This window comes from Indicator indicator, chromosome 1, assembly GCF_027791375.1.
Source record: "Indicator indicator isolate 239-I01 chromosome 1, UM_Iind_1.1, whole genome shotgun sequence".
NCBI lineage: Eukaryota > Metazoa > Chordata > Aves > Piciformes > Indicatoridae > Indicator > Indicator indicator.
Window position 1 is genome coordinate 69,667,608 of NC_072010.1, and position 24,859 is coordinate 69,692,466.

Below are 24,859 nucleotides of genomic sequence, written 5' to 3' on the forward strand. Positions count from 1 at the left end.
AAAGGAAGGTGGGAAAAAAAGGAAATGCTGCAACTGGACCAACTGCCTGGAAAGACCTCGGGCCAGGGATAATCTCTGTAAATTATGTTTTGCCTGTGCAAACAAGCTGTGGCATGTTCAGGCTTCCTCAAAGCATTGCATCATAACAATTTGGTTTTACGAATAACAAGACTAAAGTGCCATGACCTACTTTTAAAAGTCATTGTAAAAGTAGGTTTTAATTAGTCTTCTTAATTAAAAAGAAATAGAGTCAATGTCAGTGTTAAATATTACAAGCACTAAGTCTAAACTCCCAAGCTGGTGAATAATGTATACACAGACTGCCTCTGCTTAACCAGTATGTGCCATACTGAGTAGACAGTTGATTAAAAACTTGAGTTACTGATTGAAGGAGAGATGAGGGGATTGCTTTGGGTAAATCAATATTCTGCTTTTATAATTAAAGTTGGGGGAAAAAAGAAAAAGAACAACCAAACAAATGAAAAATGACATACAGGCACTAAGCCTGAAATGTAATCCCATAAACTATAAAGTATTTCTCTCCAGCCTCTAGCAGTCATGTTTCAGCAGCTGGTTTCTATGTCCTAAAGCACTCTTCCAGGGCTGGGAGTTGGATGCCACCACCACTTATCATTACTGCACTCTTTGCTCCTTGTCTCTAGTGACCTGACATTCTCGACAGAGATTTCACTCCTGCTGCTTGCTTAAAGTCTATGAAATCCTGCAGGCCTTAGATGGGAAGCTCCTGGGACCCATGCTGGGAAAATGTTGCTCCATCGTGGTTTCCAGTGCACAGCTGGGAGTGAATGCCATAACATCAACCATTAAACAGTAAAATAAACAAGTAGAAAGCAACATTCACGAGACTGAGTGAAAAAGGACAGAGCAGTCTTTAAGGGCCTCCTCCTCTATTCCATATAATGCAGGCACTTGATCATATGAAGAGCTAACTCATCTCTTACAAAACAGTTTTGTTTAGCGTCTGGATCATTCCCTCCAGGAGGAAAGCCAAAACTCATTAAGGGTTTTTTTCCAGGGGCAACTGGCATCTCCTGGAAGAGTTTAAAGCAGATTAAGACTTTGTAACAGTGTGAGAGCTGAAATCCCCATCCCACACTGACAATAACCAGGCTAGCTCAATCTGGAAGCAAATGAAAGCTGTATTTACAAGCAAATCTACAATCTATGATGAAATGCAATGAATATGTACAAATATACACTATTCACAAATATGTACAATCAACAGAAAAGCACAGCAAGGACCCTGGCTTCCCCCTCCCCTCAAGGGGCTGTGCTTCTTCCCCAAGGGACCTTTCCCCAAGGGGCCTCCCTCCCAGCCAGAAGGAATCCCCCCAGACCCCCCTGGCAGAAGGCAGAGAATCAAGAAGCAGAGAGGCTGTTAGACTGAACTTGTCAAGGTCAGTGTGTTATCTTCAGCCAGAAAAGAAGCAGCAGGCAGACAGAAACTGAGCGAGCCAGCTGAGACTGCCCAACTCCCCAACCTTGTTTTGAGTAGAGATTCTTAAACATTTCTCTCTCTCCAATGGAAGTGTTTAGAATAATAATTATTTTGCTTTCTTACACCCAATGGTGATTTATTTACATTCTTTCACTTCTTCTGCTCAAACTTTGTGAAGAAAAATTAGAAAGACAGTCTTAAAACCATCACAGACTTTGGAGATATCTGCAAAGACATCTCCAGAAATTGTGTTCAGTGTTTAATTCTTTTGATCTTCCAGCCCGTACAAGCTTGAAAGGGATGTAAATAAAGGGCACTGGGGATTTGCTGAGGAAATAATAATAACACAATAATTGAACTCTTTGGCATTTTTTATCTTCAGCTGTCCAGCCCTTTTTCAATGGAAATAAAGAACACAAAGCCAGAGGATGTGATGCAGCCTTGCAGCAAAACCCCCTGCTGTCACATTTATCAAATCCCTTTCATAGCTGTACCAAGCACCAGGTTAAAAGTCATTTATTTTCCTGGACATTGCTCCTACTGAGATGCTCTTTCAGGATGTTACTGCTGGAATGATTAGCAGCCAACGCAATTTTGGTTATGCATTTTTCATCTTACTCTTCTTCATTAGCAAAAATAATTGTATGCCCTTGCTTTTTTACTCTCCCACTGGATGTGCTTGTGGGCAGTTACCATAGCCTGCCTCTCTGCCTTTCCAGGCAGAAGATAAGCTCATACTGCCTGTGCTCACAAGCTCTCTAAGTGTCCTTGCAGCACTTCACCACTCTCCCCATGGGAAGACACCCTCTTTCACTCATCCTTACATTCTCCCATGCAATCCATATTTCCTAAATGGCACCACATCAGCATGGTAATTAAAAAAAAAAAAAAAAAAAAAGCCTATATGTTCTTTCCTAGCAAGGAGCAATGAGTGTTATAGCTCTGCTGCTCTTAGGTGAAGTGAAGCTCTGCTTTTTCTGTACTGTGGTTCCTCAAGCATAGTACGGGCTTAGATTCAGTGGGTAAACTACCCATCATCCATGATTAAAGCCCTTGCTCTGTTTCTTCCCTGAGCTGATAGCTCTTCTCTACTCACAAAAAGGAGGCCCTAGCCTCCAGTATCCATGAGATAGCAAAGTCATGACATGACATGATGTGAGAAGCCACCATGGCTTGCCCACTGTCTCCTATGGAGAGTTCTCAGATCTGATGAAGCCCAGCCATGGTAAGACCCAATCAAAAGGAAAACCTCATTAATGTTTATAAATATGTAAAGGGTGAGCGCCAAGAGGATGGAGCCAGGCTCTGCTTAGTGATACCCAATGACAGGACAAGGGGCAGTGGGTGGAAGTTGAGGCATAGAAACATGAGATCCATGGAAACATGAGGAAACATTTTCTCACTGTGAGGGTGACAGAACACTGGCACAGGCTGCACTGGGGAGTTGTGGAGTCTCCCTCTCTGGAGATATTCAAAAGCTGTCTAGATGCATTCCTGTGTGATCTGGTATAAGTGATCCTGCTCTGGCAGGGGGGTTGGACTGGATGATCTTTCAAGGTCCCTTCCAGCCCCTGGTATTCTGTGAAAAAGAGCAACATATCAAGGGTACACGTAACAATACTCTTTAATTACTTAGTTCATCCATGTCCTCAACTTGAAAACCAAGAGTTAATTGAGAGTTGTGGTTTTTTAAAAGTAAACAAACATCATATCAACTATTTCCAGTCACAGTCTGGCCTGCCTAGCCAATATGACATAGCATATTTGGGAGCCAAAGCAAACAAACAGGATGATTCATTTATCCCACAGCTTGGCAGATGGATGAATCCTCTATAACCAAGGCCAAACAGGACCTCTAAGACTTTAAATAAATAGTGCTGTTCAAATCCTGCAAGACAGAAATGCTGGTAATGCCTCATTGTTCACAAATAAATCAATATTTGCATTTCTGTGAGATTTAAGTACATTTAAGTGAAGTTCCTATGTCACTATTCAACAGATGACAAATCAGTAAAAACAGTGAGAAAGAGAGAACCTTCCCTTCTTGTCAGGACTGAGAGATCAAATTTCTTAACATGTTACAAATAAGTTTGTGTTTACACCCAAAGCTGTCATCAGATTCTGGGACAATTTGGTGCAAAAACCTAAAATTGGTAGGAGGAACACAAGATGGTAAGAACCAAACTATACTCTGCAGTTAAAAATTCAGTAATGGATTTATTTCTTAAGTTCTAACAAGTGAGCTTGGATCTATGCTTGAAAACTGACTGGTGCTGTAGTTCATCTGCTTTATTAAGCTCTTTATGTTGTGTATACTACCTAATGTACAGCGGGATATAGACTATAATTTCCAGCACGATGAACACACTGCATCAGACTAGATCTATATTTTTAGTGGTTTTCTTACCAAAAGCCTATACTTGTCCAGTGGCAGCAGTCTAATTTTAGGATATTTCATTTGTGCAGAGCAATGTTTTTTCCAGTCTGCTATGTTGTGCAGCAGCTGGCTGCAGTGGGAGCTGAACTGGCTGAGAGTTGTGGAAGACCTGGCAGCTCCCACTGCCCTGTGTACGCCCAAGAACCCTCAGCTTGCACAGGACACTTCCTTCTTGTCCCATGGAGACTCCGTGTACTACAGCTGCACACACATAGCAGCTCTTTCTTTTCTTCCTGTAATAACTCTGGCACTTAATGTCCACAGGCTCCATGAGCCACAAAAGTTTTTCCAAGGCATCAAGCAAATATTTTCAGCTGGTCTCTTATGTTGGATTCCATTATACATACTTTTGTGCCTGCCTCCTAGCCTCTGACAGTATTTTAACTTAGTGTGAGCCTGTGTCCTCACTTTGCACAGGAAGCTGAGTAACCCAAGAAAGCCAAGCAGCCTTAACTATGTGAAAGGCTACCTCTGGACCTTAGGGCATTCCTTCTTATCACTTCTCCAAAAAAATGAAATCCAGTGGTTTATAACCAATCCTTCCTGTAATCCAGGATGGATTCATCTCACTTTGTCTTAAACTGGTGGAAAAAGACAGGCACTTCCAGAGGGCAATTTATCCCATTTATTTTAGGCATTGGAAATAACATTTTCTCCACTGAGTGGAGAGGAAACATCAACAGCTAACTTGGACCAGCTGTATGCCTTTTGGCTGATTGAAGGTTGGATGAGAGGCACCCCACCCTAACCTATCTTTAGCAGCTCCAAGGCTATGAGTGGACAGAGAGTTCTCAGATGTAAAACATAAGATCTATTCCTTGCTTTGTTTTGCTCTTCTGGGCCTCTTGTGTTGCAGACTTGAGTCAGAATAAGCATCAAACACTTCTATCAGCTATTCTCATACTTAAGCATTAATCCTGGCAGTGCTATTTCACATGTTTCTTGTCCTCCTCGCATGTGCATCTTCCCTCCCCAGTTACTAGAATTAAAAGAATGTAGTCTTCTTATCTTAATTTGCCAAGACAGCTCTGTGTGCAGATCCAATTCTTAGTTTCACGTCCTCCTATATTTATTTAAGGCCTTTTTTGGGAACCAGCAGATCTAATTATTAGATACTCTCCAAATTCCAAGTTTACTTTTTTTTTTTATGATACTTTTGTCAAATATTAGTTATGCTGCCTATTTAGATGGATAGCTGACATCAAGATGACATATGCTGAGTAAAATAAGAAAATAATTGCTAACTGATGTTTCCTGAAAAGAACTACTTTTGAAGAAGCAGCCTCTGTCCTGGACGCTAACTTACGCCAAGACCATGGGCATGAGATCTCCCCCCCTGTAGTGGGGAGATGTGTGTCTTTGAAGTTGCTGCAGATCGATGAGCTCTCTGGCAAATGCTATAAACCCACACAGTCCCACAAATGAGGAATCCTTCTCCTCATTATTACTTCATTATTTTTTTTGAAGAGAAACACTGTGGTACAGAACCCTGAATACTTGATGTGGTATTCCTTGTTATTGTATTTCTTTTCTGGTCAGATTATAAACCAGTACAAGTCTTCAATGTGCCTTCAGAGTTAGAACATTTTCTCCTCAAAGCATATTGAGGCTAATAACTCTGAACTTCCTGGGACAGGCCTACCTAACAGTGGCAACTGGAGCTCTAATTTTGACTGAAAAAAAAGGAGAAGACAAAATGTTTTGCCTTTGGGAGGCTGCATAAAATAGATCTCTCTGCCTGGGAAGCACATACTAAATTCACATCCCCACAGAACAATCTGTTCCAGAAGTCTCCCACTGAAGGCAACGGAGGAACACAACACTTCAATAGCTGGTAGGTAGGGAAACATTACCCAGTACTACCTGCCCAGAGTGAGCCCAGAGTTCTAAGAGCAAGCTACCACCACATAAAGAGCCATCTCATCTCTTCCTTCCCATCCAGCTCACAAACCAGATTATTGTTTTGGTTTTTATTTTTACCATTGTTTACATAACATTTTCAGAAACAACACAGACTTTGTTGCCCTGGTTTATAATGCCACAACTCAACGTAAAACATTTACATTCTGCAGGTTACTTGTTCTAGTCGACCTGTAATGAAAGCTTTCAGAATATTACTATATCAGTAGTCAGAGAAGAAAACATCACTTGGTAAAAGATAAACCTTTGTTTCTTGACATTCACCCTACATTCAAGACGCCACTGAGTATGTAACATCAGTTCTCTGTATGCCTGATTTTTATCTCACATTCACATTTCTTTCTCCTTCTCTAGTTTGGAAGAGGTTCTGAGGTATTTAATTTTTTTATGGCACTGATACTCCATATACCAAAAGTTCTACTTCTTCTCCACTACTTAGTGAAATCCAACCACATGCCTACAGCCAGATGTGTTATACTACTCTTGGAGGATATAGATGGACAGGAAGAGAAAATCACATTTTGAAAGGTTACATCTATTGTCAAACCTAATTTGTTCTCTAGCTACAGACTAGCAATTGCTTCACAAAAATGAGCATTCTTGATGTACCTAAAAGTCTTCTGATGTTCCTTCCAGCAATGGTCAGTTCACCTATAGTTTTCTTCCTTTAAAGAACAGATATCCATGTGGACTGACTGTTTTCCAAACTTGCAGCCACCTTTTTCCCATCTACTCATAAAGAAGTAACCAAGCCGTTTTACTCATTCTGATCCTCAAAGTACAGCATGGTCACTGATTATTTATTGCTCTCTTCTGATTTATGTCAAGACTGGAATCCAGATAGATTAACCTAACAGGCAGCATTTTGCATCATGAACAATCAGTTTCCATATCTGAGTTTAAAGGACAAAAGATTCAAGCAGTTGCACCAGTTTTAGCCTGGTGAAGACTCATTATTTATGGGAACCTGTGCTAGACTTTTGCACTCATATCAGGAAGAAGAATCAGGCCAGTCATGAAAGAGTTAGAGGCACAGAAAGGCAAGACTGTATATTATTGCTGGTAATCTGCCCAATCACTTCCAGGAATAAAACTCTGTATTAGTCAAATGACTCTAAAAACATTAAAACATGCCTCCGTTATTTTTTTCTTGGCAAAGATAACATATTACAGCTCTCTATGAATCTCTTGCTATGAGATATTGGTAGTAAACCAGAACTGAATTCTCAAGTGCACAATTATCTGTTACATTGATCCCTCCGTAGGAGGGATATTCTGAGACAGTCCATTTAAGCAAAGAATAATCCAAATGGTGAAAAATATAGATTTGCTGTGGAAAAGTTCGTAGATATACAGTTGCCATGACAACTGTATCTGGCTCTGGAAAAGAGAAAAATAGGGCTCTTTTTAGACTGAAGTAAAATTAAGAGTTTGGATGCATAAGGAAACTGCATTTTCACTCTTGTGTGGAATAGTCCTTCTGTAGCAAGCTTTTTTATCTCTTGTTTTTAGATTTTAGGGGGTTTCTTCTTTTTTTTATATATTATTGTTTTTAAACAATAAGACTACTGGAATTACAGAGGGAAAGAGCACATCCCTTTCCCTACCCTTCCCATATCCACAGCACATTCCTGGCATTCTGTGTTCCAAAACTCAATAGATTGCACCCTAGCTGCAAAATAATAGAAGCGGGTTTCCTGCATCTAGGCAGCATAAAACTGCAAACTTAATGTTTATAACTTCATCAGATTTGAGAAGAAGAAAATAGCTGATACATATACATCTGCTGGGAAAGCAGAATGTCTGGTCCGAAGAGAGCAGCCAGGATGATGTTTTGTTCTGTTAGCAAGTGGAGAGTGTAAAGTGGATTTTAAACCCTCGCTGCGGTGTATCCTTTATCAGCTCTCCTCCTCCAGCACTTGTGTATGTAAATCCCTGCCACGATCACGCAGGCCAACGCAACGGGAATCATCGCAATGTACCAGGACAGGCCAACAGCTGGAAAAGTAAAAATATAAGTATTTAAATTAAAAACAAAAACAAAACTCCCAGGAACATAGATCTCTAAGTTCAAGGAGGAAGAAGAGAAATCACAATAAAAAGGATGTCTGCAAGTTCACCTTTCAGCAGGGTTGATCACCAGTGAAAGGAAGAGGCCTATTGATTGAGCACTCTGGGAAATGGGTTTATGATGATGTGAGGAAGAGTTGCTGAACAATAAAGGGTGAGAATTTAAAGTCCAATCTTTTGCATACACATGGCCCTTTCCAACCTGTGCTCGGAGCAGCTATGTGCTTTCTGTCTTAATTTAGTGAAAGCAAGGACACTCCAAGCAAGAAACACAAGCACAAGGAGAGGGAGTACGTAACAATTAGTCCACCCACAAGCTGTGTGAATAGTTTTCTTGTACAGAGCAGCTTATTAATTACTAATGATCAAGCCAACACTCTGAACCTTTTCCCAAAATACTCCTTATTTCCGAGACCCAGATGATTTTGAATTATTCCAACCTATATTGGTTCATGGATTGCTTCCTCTGTAGTAATACTCGTGTAGCTCATGGAATAGAAGGGCAGCACGTCATCTAGCAGAGTACAAATCCCTCATCATAGGATGCTGGAGTGAGACATGAGTTATAACTCATCATGAAGACTGCAAATGTGCCGTTCTAAGACAGTGTGAGCAAGCTTTGGTGATTCATCACTGTCATGCAAAGAAACAATTAGCATTGCTTCACATTGGGTTTACGGCTGGTTCTTGGCTAATGGTCTATCGCACGGCAGCATTAATTGCCCTGAGCTTAGGGCTTCTCTTCCCATCACTAGGAGCCAAAATAACAACACCCATCACAGTTCACACTTTTTGTTATTTTGGCAGCAGTCTGTGCACGAGAAGGAAGGAACATGCTGATCTTTATTCTGCTATTGTCTTTTTTTTTTTTTTTCACTGCTTATTGAGGAAATGGGGAAGACCTGGCCCTGCTGCACCCAATGGGAATTTGCCAGTAGTCTCACTGGAACAATCACTTCACAAAGGATATCTAAACTGGATCCCTGTCCAATAAACAGATACACCAGCACAGATTCTTATCCCCAAAGAAAATGTCAGTGAATGACCTACAGAAAGTGTATTTTGTGAACCAGCTATTCCAAAGCCTACAGGTGAAAGAGGCAAGCATTTTTGCCCCAGGCAATAGTTAATTACTAATACTGGCTCGGACAGTATGAAAGGCTTGGATTATAATTTAACATTAGATTAATGATAATGATTACCAATAATGATTATCCCAAATAAGCAGTCAAACTAGTTACCTTCCTGCTTCACCCTTGTTGGCAGTACTTGGTAGCCATATATGTTCTGGGCCAGACATGTAAAATCTGTGTAAAAATCTACTTCTTTGACAGAATCAAAAACCAGTGGAACTTCAATGAAGTTTTCACCATTTTCTACAATTTCTCTGTAACAACAAGAAAAAAAATAATGTTAATTCCTTTCATAACATGGCTTTTCTTTATGTGTTCATTCTAACAGCACATTGCAAGAAAATGCATTATTTCTGAACCAGCCCCTCAATGTTAGAGGACTTCTGTGTCTCCCAGCCCAGTCGTGCCAGCTATCTGAGTCTTAGCAGCCAGTACCCATCCTGCACTTGTTGAATCTTCCAGGAAAAAAAGAATTAGATTTCTATCTCTCTCTCTCTCTCAAAAAAAAAAAAAAAAAAAAAAAAAAAAGGGAAGAAAGACACACAGAATTGTGTATATCTTTGAGCTCCTCTACACAGCAATGTGGAAGGACTCAATTCCTTCTCTCTGAACAGCTAGTGATTTCCGAGATTCCTACTATTAACTGGAAGAGGACATATGGAGACCACAACCCAGCAAATGCTCACTCACCAAAGTGAACCACCAAACACCCAAACCCAAGAGCTCAATACAAGAAACTGCCTAGGAATTTTTTAGCTTCCTTCAACCTGATTTTTCCATCAGTCCCAACTATCTAAATGTGATTTTCTAGTCACAGTCAAACATTCTCTTGATATATTTCAGTTATTGCTGAAACAGCTGCTCTTTAACCATCTGATTTGTGAGCCTGTGATGTACTGCAGCCATGGAGCTCACTGTGCACAACTCCCAGGACTGTACCACAGGAAGGCAGCAACAGAGTGGTGGCTGCTTTGCCAGAGATTTCTGTGGTGGTGCTTGACCTGGTCTGGCTTGCAGCCATTCTGAGGGCTTCCAGCAGAGCTGGGGTGTCTCACAGACCATGAGCTCTGCATGAGCCCTAGCTGGCATGGTCCCTGTCCTTGTGCAATTGTATAATATGTAAGACTAATAATGATAGTGATAGTAATAATAAAAATATTTTTAAGGTCCAAGTAAGAAAGTACATGTGCTGCTCTATTTTAAAACCTGCCACAATACATCTTACGGCTCCTGACCACAGGTTTAATGCACTGTCAGTTATCCACATGAACAACTTTGTAAGTAAAAGGTATCAATCAAACTGTGAAGATATGTTTAAACATATAAGGGCTTCGTCGGTGTTGCCTGGTTACCTCTGGCTGCAGCTGTACAATAAACTAAACATGGCCAGGTTCTTATCCTGCACTGATGGCCACCAATTCCCAAAACAGCTGTTAAACACACTTTGTCCCACAAAACAAAGATGCCATATCCCCAGACTTGGTTGGGAATAGTCCCTGCCTCAAGCTAAATCCTAATGGATAGCCAGGAGCTCTTCAGGAAGGTGCTAGTGGGTAAGTGGCCAGCTTAACCATTAACAGCAGAGGCAACGGCATCTCAGAGCCCAGAAACCTTCACAGCAATGTCCACCAGTACAGACAGAGCCACCATGACCCAGGTGAGGGCAATGATCTTTGTGGACACTCTTAGCTTCATCAAATGAGATATAAAGCACAACAGTTTGGACCTCAGTGAAGAGATTTCAGCTGACAGTTTTACCTCACAGTTTCAAAGTGCTAGAAGCAAGCCTGAACATAGTGAGTTAGCACCACTCAAGTGACATGACACAGGTACAGAAAACAGGTATTTTCACCCCTTTCCCAGCAGAAAAAGCCTTGAGGCATATGCAGCTATGAGGCAGCTGAGAGTAGACTCTGTAAAACTGGGAGAGGCAATGGATCAGGAGGGTAAGAGGATGTAGGACATCCTGCTTCTCCCTCTCACTTGCATCCTCCCACTGCTTCCCTGGCACCAGCTCTAGCACTCCTTGGGTGTTTCTGTGAGTCAGTTTAACTCACTAATGCGGAAAAGAACAAGCCTAAGTGGCAAAACAATTATAATCTAAAAAAACACCATACCACACCACTCCCCCCAAAAAAACAACAAAACCCAAACAAACAAAAAATCAAAACAAGCCAACCAAACAAAAAGAATAAATAATTGTATAGTTTTCTGTTGTCTTAGCGTGGTCGGAGAACCTCATGAATGTCAGGGAGATGATGTTGCCGTTTCACTGGGACAGGGCAAAGAGAGAGATAAGAGAAGCACTGTGAAGGATCAGGTCCCCTGAAGTCCCCTCTTACATCAGCCCAGCTGCCCATGAAAATATGTCTCAAGTTTAAGCCTCAAAACTGGCTTATTTGCAGTATAACATTAATAAAAAACAGAGATAAAGAACTGGTTTCATTCTGGATGGGTTGAGTCTGGATTTTTTTTGCTTGCTTGACTGTTTTTTCTCATCTCCCAGTTTCAGTTCAGACCTATTCATAAGCCTGTTCATTACCTGGCATTCAGCTGCACTGAGAGCCCCTGTAAAAGGACAAGAAAACACTTTTGGACAGACTTACTGTCTTTCTCCCTCTCTAACTCTGCTTTGCTTGTAAACCCTGTCAATGGCAGTGTCGTTTGCTAGCCATTCCACATCAGTATAGGCGTGGCTGCTCAGTCCAATAAACACCTTGCATGGGAGAGTCATCTTGGAGCCTGTCAGTAAAACAAAGATTAAAAAAATCACTTGGATGCATACAAAGAACTACTCTTTCACTCAGTAAAAAACAACATCTCTAGTGGGACATGAGTTCTTACAAACACCATTACATTCAAAACTGAAGTTAATCCTCAGATTGCTTTTGATTCCTGGCTCCTTGGCAGCAAGACCCTTCAATCTGGCATTCCTTCCCACTACTAACCAATTACTTTCCCACTGCAACAGTTAGTAACTCTTGCACTAGACACATTTGTCAGGAGGCAAAGCTGTGTTCCTGTGACCTTACTCCTGACATACTGCAGCCCAAATGGCATGGCTTGTCGGGAGCAACTGCTTTAACTGGCAGTGTAACTTAATTCACAGATGCAGTGGGCAAAGGTGTTCAGCTCTAGGTAGGACCTCCAGAGCTAAAGTGATAATGCAAAAAATCAGAAGTTTGGCTATAGTTATTGTAACTCACAGCTAAAGATAAAAAGCCTTCGGACTGGAGCATATCTATACTATATGCAAATCACAGGGCTGAATACTGCGTACATTTTTATTATTATAACTGTGCAGATGGTGATAAAAGGGAAATAAATCACTCCATGGAGCTAGACGGGCAACAATAATTACTTGGTAGTCCTATGCTGAAGGAAAGAATAGTGGCAGGGAAAACTAGGCCACCATAGGACACAACTGTGTGTATAGTACCCAAATCAAGAAAACTTAGTGTAAAACACATCTGGTATTTTCTGGGAAGAGGAAATGCAATGGAAATTTGTTGTCATAATAACATCTTCAAAGAGAAATTGAGTTCCTGCCAAGGTACTTCTAACTAACAACAACTGCTACTTCAAACAGTAAAAAGCAATGATAAAATGTCTCTTCCCAAAAGAGCTAAGTTACCAGATAGCCTAGACAAATCTGAGGGAATTTTGAAAATGGATAGTTCTTAGTGCAGGGTGGACTCTGAGCAGTTGATCTGAGGATGCAAACACATTTTTTCTTGCTTTCTTAGTAGCTAAAATCTGCAGCATTTCTACAGCTTCTCCTACATGGAAGACAGCATCCTGTTATTGAAAACAAGGTGCAAAACTACTGCAGCACAGACTCTCAGTAAATATAATCAAAATCAAAAGAACTACAACAATTTATGACAACAAATTACACCATAAGAGGACCTGCTTTAATTTTTGCCTGATTAGATATTTCCAAGAAAAATGTTGGGCTTTACCAAGGGCAGCTGATGTTGTCTTCCGTGTTGGATATACAATTATTGGGGTAATTCTCTTTTCCTGTTCTGGAGGGAGAAAGAGAACAGAGAATCAGTGCTAGCACCACATAAAATGTGGTCGTTGCCACAGAGCTATAGACAGAAATGTGCCACTTTTTCATAACATCTTTCCTCTAGCTGCACAGTGTGTGCTGAGATCCTTGCACACTCATTTCAATACTTGAAAAAGTAGAAAAGCCACAGGCTTCAGCAGACTGTGGATGTGTGCATGGTCAAAACCGAAACTTTCAGCACCCCCATGCCTGCAAAGCATTCATAAAATCACAGAATCAGAGAATGGCAGGGGTTGGAAGGGACCTCCAGAGATCAGGAGTTCAACCCCTGCTGCCAAAGTAGGATTACCTAGGGTAGGTCACACAGGAAAGCATCCAGATGAGTCTTGAAAGTCTCTAGAGAAGGAGACTTCACAACCTCTCTGGGAAGCCTGTGCCAGTGCTTTGTTACTCTTAATTAAAGATGTTTTTCTTCACGTTGCAATGGAACTTCCTGTGTTCTGGTTTCTATCCGTTACCCCTCGTTCTATCACAGGACATCATTGAAAAGAGACCAGCACCTTTTTCTTGACACCCATCTTTCAGATATTTGTAAACATTAATAAGATCTCCTCTTAATCTTCTCTTTTCCAGACTAAACAGCCCCAGGTCTCTAAACCTTTTCTCGTAAAACAGATGTTCCAGTCTCTTAATCACCCTCTGTTGGACATTCTGTCCCTCTTGAACTGGGGAGCCCTGAACTGGACACAAGCCTCCAGATGTGGCCTCATCAGGGCAGAGTAGAGGGGGAGGAGAACCTCCCTTAACTCTTCCTAATGAACTCCCGGATACCATTAGCTTTCTTGGCCACAAGGGCACAGTGCTGTTCCATGAACAATTTATTGTCCGCCAGGACCCCAAGGTCCTTCTCCATTAAGCTGCTTTCCATCAGGTCAAGCCCTGATCTGTGCTAGTGCATGAAGTTGTTCCTCCCTAGGTGCAGGACTCTACACTCATCCTTGTTGAACATCATTAGTTTCCTCTTTTCCCGCTCTCCAGTCTGTGCAGGTCTCGCTGAATGGCCGCACAGTGTTCCAGTGTATCAGCCAGTTCGTGTTGCCAAAGCCGCACCCAGAAGCAGGCACCAACACCGGGCAGCGGCGGTCTCAGGCCCGGCGGGGGCTTGGCAGGGACTAGCAGCGGAGCCGAGCCCTCTGGCGAGCGGTGTGGGGAGGGAGGTGCCTGGTCAAGCCCGCCCCCTGCTGGCCCTTCGGCGCACCGCACCCCGCCCCTCCAGACACCTCCCGCCGTGCCAGCGGGGCGGGCCGGTTGCGGCCGGTTGCGGCCGGTTTCAGCCGTTTGCGAAATAGCGGCATTCCCCCATCCTGAGCGAGAGTGAAGTGGTTTGTTTCATAAACCCTCTGAAGTCATCTGAAGTGCCAAGACATAAATCATTCGGTTCAACAGCCAGAGGCGCCTTGCAACATCCAGTTCTGCCTCCTGAAAATCTGCTGCAACTCAGGCAAAGGGATGACCCCATCCCTGAGAGGGGCTCCGGAAAACTATCAGTGCCCAAATCAAACACCCATGGTGTCCCACCTTCCTTGGTAGTCTGAGAGGCCAAGGATAGAGTCATATAACTGTTTAGGTTGAAAAAGACCTTTAAGATCATCAAGGCCAACTGTTAACCCAGCACTGCCAAGTCCACAGCTAAACCATGTCCCTATAAATACCTCCAGGGATGCTGACTAAACCACTTCCATGGGCTTCTTGTTCAAGTGCTTGACAACCCTTGCAGTGAAGACATTTTTCCTAATATCCAATATAAACCTGTCATGGAAATCACATAATCACAGAACTATTGAGGCTGGAAAAGACCTCTGAGATCATTGACTCCAGCCTATGACCTCAGCCCACCACATCAGCTAAACCATGCCACCAAGTGCCACATCCAATCTTTTCTTAAAGACCTGCAGTGATGGCAACTCCACCACCTCCCTGGGCAGTCCATTCCAGTGCCTAATCACCCTTGCTGTGAGGAAGTGCTTCCTAATATCTAATCTACACCTCCCCTGGCACAGCTTCATACCATGCCCTCTTGTCCTGTCACTGGTTGCCTGGAAGAAGAACCTGACCCTCACCTGACTACAACTTCCTTTTAGGTAGTTGTAGAGAGTGATAAGGTCCCCTCTAAGTCTCCTCTTCTCCAGGCTGAACAACCCCAGCTCCCTCAGCCTCTCCTCTTAAGACTTTCCCTCCAGCCCCCTCACCAGTCTCGTTGCTCTCCTCTGGACCTGCTTCAGCACCTCAATAGCCTTTCTGAAGAGAGGGACCCAGTGCTTGAGGTGAGGCCTCACCAGTGCTGAGTACAGGAGCAGAATTACATCCCTAGTCCTGCTGGCCATGCCATTCATGATACAGGCCAAGATGCCATTCTTGAGGCCGTTTCTTCCTGTGCTATCACATGTTACTTGGGAGAAGAGCTACTTTCGGGTAGGTGCAGAGAGGAATAAGATCTCTCCTGAGCCTTCTTTTCTCCAGACTAAACAACTCCAGTTTCCTCAACCATTCCTCATACTTGTTCTCCAGAACTTTCACCTGTTTCGTTGCCCTTCTTTGGACATGCTTTTGCACCTCAACGTCCTTCTGCTAGTGAGGGGCCTAAACTGAACACAGTATTTGAGGTGCGGCCTCACCAGTGCTGTGTACAGGGGGAACAATCACTTCCCTGGTCCTGCTCCCCACACTATTTCTGACACAGGCAAGGATGCTACTGGGCTCCTTAGCCATTGGGACACAGGAACTCCTCTACTGAGTTTCATTAACAAAGAAGAGACTTTCTAGTGCTACGATGTTTTAAGGGTTTGACATTTACCAACAGTCTCCAGGTGAATTGTTCTGGTAATTTCATATATTACACCTTCAAATGGAAAAGACATCTTGCAGGTGTAATAGCCAGCATCTGTTGGTAGTACAGAAGTCATGATCAGAGAAGTCGAACCTTTCAGAACTACGAATTTTTCATTGTTTTCTTCCACAGGCACAGCATCCTGGAGAAAGGAGAGCAACTGGTGTTATGGCTCAGACAGATGTGGTTATACCCTGTATAAATTCCAGACAAAATTACTTATCCCTATCTCTCTGTTATTAAAAGTTCACTTATCACTGGGAAACCTGAGCAGTTCCGCTTTCTCCCCAAAGGGCAAGTTCTTCAAATGTGTATCTGGCTCTAAAATGCTCCAAGGCACTACATAAAATGTGAAGAATCAATATTTTAACCTATCTACAATGTACATGTATAGCTTTTCAATAAAGTGCACATTTTAGGCTGCAAAGAATAAGAAGGTCTTTCATGAGTCCTCTTAAGAATAATTACCTAAGACATTCTTCTAAGATAAAGCCTTGAAGGTTTTCCAATACTATTATTTTCCATACACATCATCATGAGAGCAGTATTCTAAAGCATTCTTTGAAGACAAATGCTAGCAATCATGCAAGTTATCACAAAACAGTTGCTTGCCCTGTATGATTTCATAAACTGATAAATTGCTGCCCTTTCACATAAAGGTTCAGTTCACACACAGGCTGGAGCCCTGCTCAGAGCAATGATGTTGCTTCTCCATGAAAGCTGGGTAGCTTTTTCTGACAGTTGTAGCAAGAACTATTTTGAGGGAGGCAGCCTCAGTAAGCAATCACAGAATCACAGAATTGTAGAATCATAGAATGGTCTGGATTGGAAAGGACCTCTAGTCCAACCCCCACTGCAGTCAGCAGGGGCATCCTCAAAGAGGTCAGGTTGCCCAGAGCCCTGTTGAGCCTCACTTTGAATATCTCCGGGGATGGGACCCCAACCACCACCCCAGGCAACCTGTTCCGGTGTTCCACTGTCTTCATGGTAAAGGACCTATTCCTAACATCCAATCTAAATCTACTCTTCTCTAATTTGAAGCCATTGCCCCTTGTCCTATTACTGCAGGCCTTTGTAAACAGTCTTTCTCCATCCTTCTTGTAGGCCCCCTTCAGGTACTGGAAGGCTGCTATTAGGCCTCCATAGCAGTCTCAATCAGAAATAAACAAGTTATAGCCTGCCTCTGAAGGGAAATTGAGCAGAGGCATGTCGCCGATATGGTACCAATCACAAGATAGGCACTACTGAATGAAGCCAGCCTAGGTGTTTCACCATGGACTGGCAAGTTAGGCAAGAGGCCACTATAAGCTTTGTGTGATGGTTTTAGTATCTCCAAATTCTGTATTCCAACTGATTAAGAAAAAACACCCCACCTGAACAGCTCACACAGGGGAAGCTTCAGTGGGAGGTCCTACTTTATGGGTTTCATTAGAGGGACCATAAGAAGAAGCATAGCATCAAAGAGAAGGGCCTAGTCTGAAGCAGCAAACCTCAGAGTCATGAGTAGGTAGTCTAGCCTCAATAGTTACACTGCCTGTGAGAGCAGGTAACATCTGGAGTGTTTCACTCTGTATGGAGTCCATGCCAGAGAATCTTTCTTAAAAAAAGAACACCTGCCCCAAAATTCCCGGTGCGTTATGATGTGCTCACAACTTCAACAGCATGATGTTCAGGAGAAACAGAAAGTGGAGATGTATGTGCCTTTACAAACAGGATTAGGCTTTGGACAAGGAGGAAAGTGAAAGTTCTACCTTGTACCACTTGAGCTCCAGGCTTGTACTGTTTGGTGTAAAATCCCATAGGTCAGGGCAAACGATCTTTCCAGAGGTGAAAGTGAAAAGGACCTGGAGATAGGCAATCTCCTGAGCAGCTGTTTTCTCTACAATGGTGAGGTGAATGGAGACCTCAGCACAGTAGGTGGAGTTCCTGCAGACAGATCAGGGAAAGGTAAATGCTCAACAGCAACGAGAGAAACTCAAGTGACACCCTTGGTTTCCTCTTGCTTCTATTTCCTTCCTTAGCAGTCTCAAAGAGGTCAAGACTGAGATCATACCAGGAGGGGTGCTGGAAAATACTGGAGGTTCTGGCAAAATCTAAACGTGTTGCTTACACATCTGCCTCAGAACCCCAGCCTTTTCTTTTTTTGTCCTTAGGCTACAGCACGATTTTAATTTTGCAAGGAGGGAAAACATGTTCACCTGAACAGTAGCAGGTGTGTCATAAACCTTCCACCTTGAAAGAGGTCTTGACTGTGAAAACCCTAATGATTGCAACCTAAGTATGAAATAAAAACCTTAAACCATGTGTTAAAATACATCTGCAGCTACTATCACACAACAAGTAGACATTGCATAGAAAAGAAGAGATTCCTACCTTGAAGATTTTGCAGTATTTAACATTTCTTTCTGATCTCAAGTGACGATTGCTCCAGTTCCAAGGAGACTCAAACTATGGGAACTACATGCTTAAACCATATCCTTTGCAACCTCTGAAATCCTGTCTCAGGTTGCCTTTACTATGCCTTTATTAATCTTATAGAGTCTTAGAATGGTTTGGGTTGGAAAGGACCTTAAAGATCATCTAGTTCCAATCCCCTGCCATGAGCAGGGACACCTTTCACTAGACCAGGCTGCTCAAAGCCCCATCCAACATGGCCTTGAAGATTTCTAGCAATGGGGCATCCTCAACCTCTCTAGGAAACCATTCCAGCATCTCACCACCCTCACACTGAAGAACTTGCTAATACCTAATCTAAATTGATCATCTTTCAGTTTAAAGTCATTGCCCCTTGTCCTGTCAATATCAACCATGCAACTCCTTCAGGTTAGCAATGAAGCTGTATACTCAGGTCTTGTGTATCTTTTTTTAAACAGATTTCACAGCATTTTACTATAGCTGCCAATAACACTGCTGTAGTGTTACAGGTTGAAGAATTGAGGCAGAATAGTCCAGGAAGGAGATTATAAAACATCCTTCAAGGTCTCAGGCAATGACTCTGTGTTTTAGGACAATATTTGCAATCTTTGTTGTTCTAGTCTCACTATTCAAGTCTTGTCTTCTGCCCCACCACTGCATAGCCATGTGGAAAGGCCATGATTCATTAACATGAGTTCTGCCTGTCCATCTCTTCTATTGCTTACACTTATCACTCACAAGGTGTTCCTTGTCAGCAAGGAAACTGTGCTCTGCACAGGCAGCTCAGGCAACTATAGATATGTTTTCCGCTATAGATCTGGAGCGAGGTGCCAGTTGCCAGCAGTGTACTGGGAGGCTGACTGGATGGGGGAGCTGGCAGCAGACAAGGACCTAGGACACCTTCTGGAGTTCAGGTTCTAATGATGACAGGAGTTTTTGCATTTCTCAATCTCCCACAATTCCAGTCCCTGATACCCTTTTTGAAACCATACAGAGGGCTGTCAGATAAACAGAAAAAGATGACTGAATCTCAACCCATTGCAGTCTTACAAATCTGGCCCCAGCCTAGCAAGTACACACTGGGTCTCATGATACATATTCCAGCAAAATCAGAGCAATCAAAGTCTGATTTAAAATGTGAAGCAGAAGAAAAGAAAATAAAAGACCAGGCATAAGGAAAGGGAAAGAATGAAGCCACTCCAAAGCCTTGGTATATGCTTTATAAGGCAATCTGAAGTGCATACAAGGCTCCATCTCTGGATGTGGTGGTTGAAATTCCACCACCTCCCCCCCCACCCCCCAACATTAACTTCACCAGACTAGCTCAGTTCAGAAGCAAATGGAGTTATATTTACAAGCAAAACTACAATCTACAATGGAATGGAATGAATATATACAAGTATACAGTATTTACAATATTTACAGGTATCCCCCTGGCCAAAAGACCAGGAGATCTGCCTCCTTCCCTGCCTCCTCCTGACCCCCCCTGGCAAAGGAAAGAGAGAGAGAGAAGCAGATGAAGTCAATACCAGACCAGGCAATGCAATCAAGGTCAGCGAAAGCGTATTAGAAATCCTCCCAGTGAAGAAGCAGGAAAAGAGCAGAACGCACTACTAAAGATTGTTTTGAGAACCAAATCTTAAGGGAGCTATCCCTCCAATAGAATTGTTTAGAATAATCATTATTTTCCTTTTTACACCCCACAGTGATTTATTTATATTTTTCTATTTTTCTGCTCGAAATCTGTGACAAATTTTAAAGGCATAGCCTCAAACCACCACACTGGAGTTGTAACAGAAGGGTCGTGTTCTGCAGAATCTCCTGCCTGCAGCATCTCCCTGCTTGTGGCAGACCTGACTGGCTCATAAATAAGTTAGAACAACCTCTCATGTACAGTTTCCTCATGAGATCATAACCAGAGTAGCAATAGTGTCACAATTTATCCAGATTTCCATATATATATATGTATAGGAGGCACATAATACATTTAAGGGTTCTAACTTTCCATGTGGGTTTTTTTGTTGTTGTTGTTATGGTTGGTTGGTTGTTGGTTTGGGGTTTTTTGTTTCTTTTGGGGTTTTTTTTGCTAATGGAGTAACCAAAAATATTATCTTGTACAGACGTGCTATGAACACAGTTGCAATTTAGAATTAAACTAACATATTTTAGACATAGTCATTTTATTAACACACTGGTTTTCTTTTGAATACCCACCTTCTTGTGCAGACATATACTCCTGAGTCCTCTAGTATTGCTGGTAAGAACCAGAGTGTATCTCCTTTTGCCCAGATTCTTGAATCTTCATTTCTTCCTGATATCATGGTTTTTGAGCCATTTTTGTACCATGTGATATTAGGGGTCAGGGCAGAAAATTCCAAATGTTTGTATCTGGGTGAAGGGCATTTTAGAACCACAGGTTCTCCATGCAGTTCATAGTAGTGTTTGAAAAACACGGTGTGATCTGAGCAGTTTTCTATATAAATCAGAGAGAGTTTTATATTACTGTCAGCCAAGCACATTAAAAAGAAGGAAGAGAGAGACAAAAGACATTTAAAAAGCATGCTCTTACCTGTGCTTTTGACTTGCTGCAGTCTGAAAGCAGAAGCACACATCATACACGTCATCAGGACAAAGAAGAGCCCACACATTTTTCCCAGAGATAATTGGAAAGAGAAGATTGAGGGAAACTGCCTTGAAATATACAGGAAAGTTTATTACAAGACAGACAATACAATGAAAATATTCTATGATGACTCAAGAGTTAGCTGCTCTTTTCCTCAGACTGGCCCTTAGTGAGCAGGAAGGCTTTCATAGTTTATGGGGGCTGAGTTGTGGAACAAGAGCATCTGGCTTGGCACAAACACATCACTTCTTTTCCTTTCACTCCAGAGATGCAGGCAATACACCACAAGATGCTGCTGTCCTCACGGCTTTTCAGCTATGAATGAAGCAATATAGCTCCACTTATTTTGCAACAAGATGTGACTGAGGCATGGGTCAGCCACTTCAGATTATCTGTAATGTAGTAGCTTGGGTGAACACAGCAGCGAAGATGCAGCAGAACAGAGTAGCTGTCTTAAGCATCCATTTCAGGTGTCTCTCAAGGTTGTATCTTAGAATCATAGAATGCTTTGGGTTAAAAGGCATCTTTAAAGGTCATCTAGTTCAACCCCCCTGCAATAAGCAGGGCCATATTCATCATAAAGTCATAGAATTGCCTGGTTGGAAAAGACCTTAAGATCACTGAGTCCAGCCATAACCTAGCATCTCCCTGTACACATATGGACCTTATTAAATCCTGCGTCACTTTATTTTCCCCATTGTGGATAGTGGGGAAAATAAATTAAGTCAGCTAACATAGATCAGGCTGCAGGCAAACTTCCTTCTATAACCAGAGACAAGCTTTCAAAATCTCCAACAAATGTTTCTCTTGGGACAAAATCTTTGGTTCTCATTGCATGCATGCCCACCTTGCTGGTGGTGCACAAGTTTTCAACATGGACACTATGACCATCTAAGCTAAAACAAGACGAGGAAAACCCTGCACAACTTGTCCTGAAAATCAGATGCAGTGACACTAAGGGAAAACAAAACTATCTGCTGCCAGTTGTTCATTAATTGCCATCCTTGTTGGCTTACTATGGCCAAGGCAACTTCTGTGTACATCATATGAATGCTTTCTGGTCTGTTAGAAGATTTCAGCTTCTGGTACTCAGTTGATTGACTACATGTTGTCTCAGTATAGTGTGGGCAAAAATACACAAAACATGCTATACGCAAGTATGAATTTATGCTCTATGTAGTACACACATGCACATGATAGATATCATTTCCATTGTATATACAGAAATGTAAATTGTGTGTGCATGTAACATTAGCCTAACACTGTAATTGTCCCATAGGACAAATATTAAATTACTAGATAACTACTTCAAATTGTACCCCTAAGTAAAAATATATTTCTACCAATTTAACATGGTCATATTCATAGGTACTCACCTTCAAGCATCTCCTGTGTACCCCATCCTGCTCATAGTTTTAATCCAAATTTCTCCCCGTTCTAGTAGCTAAATTTGTCTGACATCTGATAGTATGACTATAAAAACCTGTTTCCAGCTTATTGTCATCTCTACAACACCACAAAGCCAACCTTTTACTCAATAATATTGTTTCATAACCATGGCTCCTCTCTCCTACCTCTAGATCTGCAAGGGTTTCCAGGTCATTGGCATGGAGCTATAGCCCCTCTCAGCTACACCTGGACAAGGTGCTGGTGGTGGCTTTGCTGCAACATTAACAAGCTCCATGCTTCATACGTAATACCCTGTAACAGGGGAGCATCTGTCTCATTAGATCCTTTGCCTGATGAAAACATTTGGTTGCCTTGTTGCTTTCTGGTCCCTTTGGTTTATTATCTAGCAATCTCCATATGTCCTATGCAATCTGAGGGTTTAGTGGAAGTTTTCCTTCCCAAATTTCCATCACATTCTCTTACCTGTGCTTCTTGCAGTCTTTCAGCCTTCAGCTTCTCAAGACACAACTGAAAGTTGCTAGTGAGGATCTTATATAGGATTTAGCTCAACACACAGAGGAAATTCTTCTCTCATTGCCCAATCAGATTTGTGTCAGAACTAAACGACGTTTTAGTCCCACCTTTCTTTCCTTCTGCAGAGTGAAGATGAGAGAAACCGAGACACAGAGAGGGAGAAAATATGTATGTGGATTTCCTAAAAAAGGGGAAATGACTGCTAAATATATGACTAAATTTCCCTTTCTGACGAATGGTAGTTTACATGCACTCGTGTTTTCACATGACTGTTTCACGCTCTACCCCAAATCAAAAACTCTCATGGGTATCAAAAGGTGTCCTGCAGCATAGTCAGCAGCTAAATTAGTTGCAGTCTTCACAAACTATGGTTTAGCAAGTCCTTCATGGACAGCATAAATCTTCTGCGATTTCCCAAATTGCCTGTGAGTCACAAATGGATTGATTCCACTTCCCTTCCATAGCATCCATCTTGGTGTCACAGTTTGCATTAAGGCCCTCTTTGCAATGTAATGGAGCATAAAATAATTAACAGATTTAACCAGACTATGACATCAAGGCTCATGAGCAGAAGGGATAAGAAATGGGTTATGAATTGTGGCAACGTTGGCCTCCACCTGTTTAAAAGAGGGCAATCTCACAGAGGATTTCAGTCTAAATGGGACCACAAGCCATTTTTCCTGTGCCTTGCTCTATCATGTGATGCATCCTGCAGGCAACCCTGCATTTCTTACAGCTGGTACACCAGTTCTTGATACCTTAGGGAGCAGTGGTCATGCACTGGTCCATCAGCCCAGCAAGGTTTGGGGTCCAGCTGACCTGCTGGACCTGGAGTCAGTAGACAAGTCCTATTAGCAGACCTCAGTAAAATACCCTCCACCCCCCTTCCTGGACTTCGTATACCTCAGCTGAACAGCTGTGACCTGGAGCACTGGGGTTGTAGGCTAAGGCTCAGGCTTTGTGGTGCTCTCACTAACCAAACAATGACTAATAAAAACAACATGGCTGTTTATCACACTAAGCTAATAAGAACCATTTTCTATACAACCCTGACATAGTTCATGAACTCTTTCTTTAAGTAGTATCAGCCTCAATTACACTGGAGACCTCAGAATGTGGTTTAAGTAATGAAAAATCAGCGAGTTTTGAGATCATGCTGCCATCTACTAGGGAGAAATATACAGATGATGACATCTGTTAGCTCTACCACAATAGCAGGGAAAGTGTCGTGTGGTTGGGCTGCACATGCTCATTTGTGCAGGCAATATCTACCATGTTACAGCAGCTTTAGTAAATAAATATAAAGGGAACAAAAATCAAGAAGTCCCACATTTCCAACCGTAATGGTCTTTACAGTTTCTGTATCCTGATCAATGCAGTGATTGCAAGGTTTTCTAGAGCTATCAGCCCAATACATGGCCACCTGGTTTTCCTTAAGCAGTCCATGAACCTGAAAGGATGATAATGCAACTAAAAATAGTTACTACCCTATGGTGCTCCATTTTTTCAGAAGAAGAAAGAACTCATCCCCATTGATGATAAACTCCCACATCTAGGCTACAAAACCACTGGTCTTGCTTTCTGGAGATCCTGCACTCACACCGAATCACAGAATCAACAAGGTTGGAAAAGATCTCAAGGATCATCAAGTCCAACCTGTCACTCAAGACCTCATGACTACTAAACCATGTCATCAAGTGCCACGTCCAATCCCTGCTTGAACACCTCCAGGGATGGTGACTCCACCACCTCCCTGGGCAGCACATTCCAACATCTAACAACTCTCTCTGTGAAGAACTTTCTCCTCACCTTGAGCCTAAGCCTCCCCTGGCGCAGCATGAGACTGTGTCCTCTTGTTCTGGTGCTGGTTGCCTGGGAGAAGAGACCAAACCCCTCCTGGCTACAACCTCCCTTCAGGTAGTTGTAGACAGCAATGAGGTCACCCCTGAGACTCCTCTTCTCCAGGCTAAACAATCC

General features: G+C 42.4%; 1 protein-coding gene across 1 annotated transcript; it reads right to left on the reverse strand.

Annotated features, from left to right (window-relative positions):
• Positions 1-7,686: 7,686 nt before the first annotated feature.
• On the reverse strand, positions 7,687-24,384 carry LOC128968189 (interleukin-1 receptor type 2-like). Its single transcript, XM_054382551.1, has 9 exons — positions 24,371-24,384; positions 20,906-21,035; positions 20,551-20,809; positions 17,673-17,847; positions 15,889-16,063; positions 12,982-13,047; positions 11,626-11,761; positions 9,128-9,273; positions 7,687-7,814 (listed from the first exon to the last, which is right to left on the reverse strand). Exons 2-9 carry the CDS (start codon positions 20,982-20,984, stop codon positions 7,687-7,689), a joined length of 1,164 nt encoding a protein of 387 aa, XP_054238526.1. The 5' UTR covers positions 20,985-21,035; positions 24,371-24,384.
• Positions 24,385-24,859: the final 475 nt, after the last annotated feature.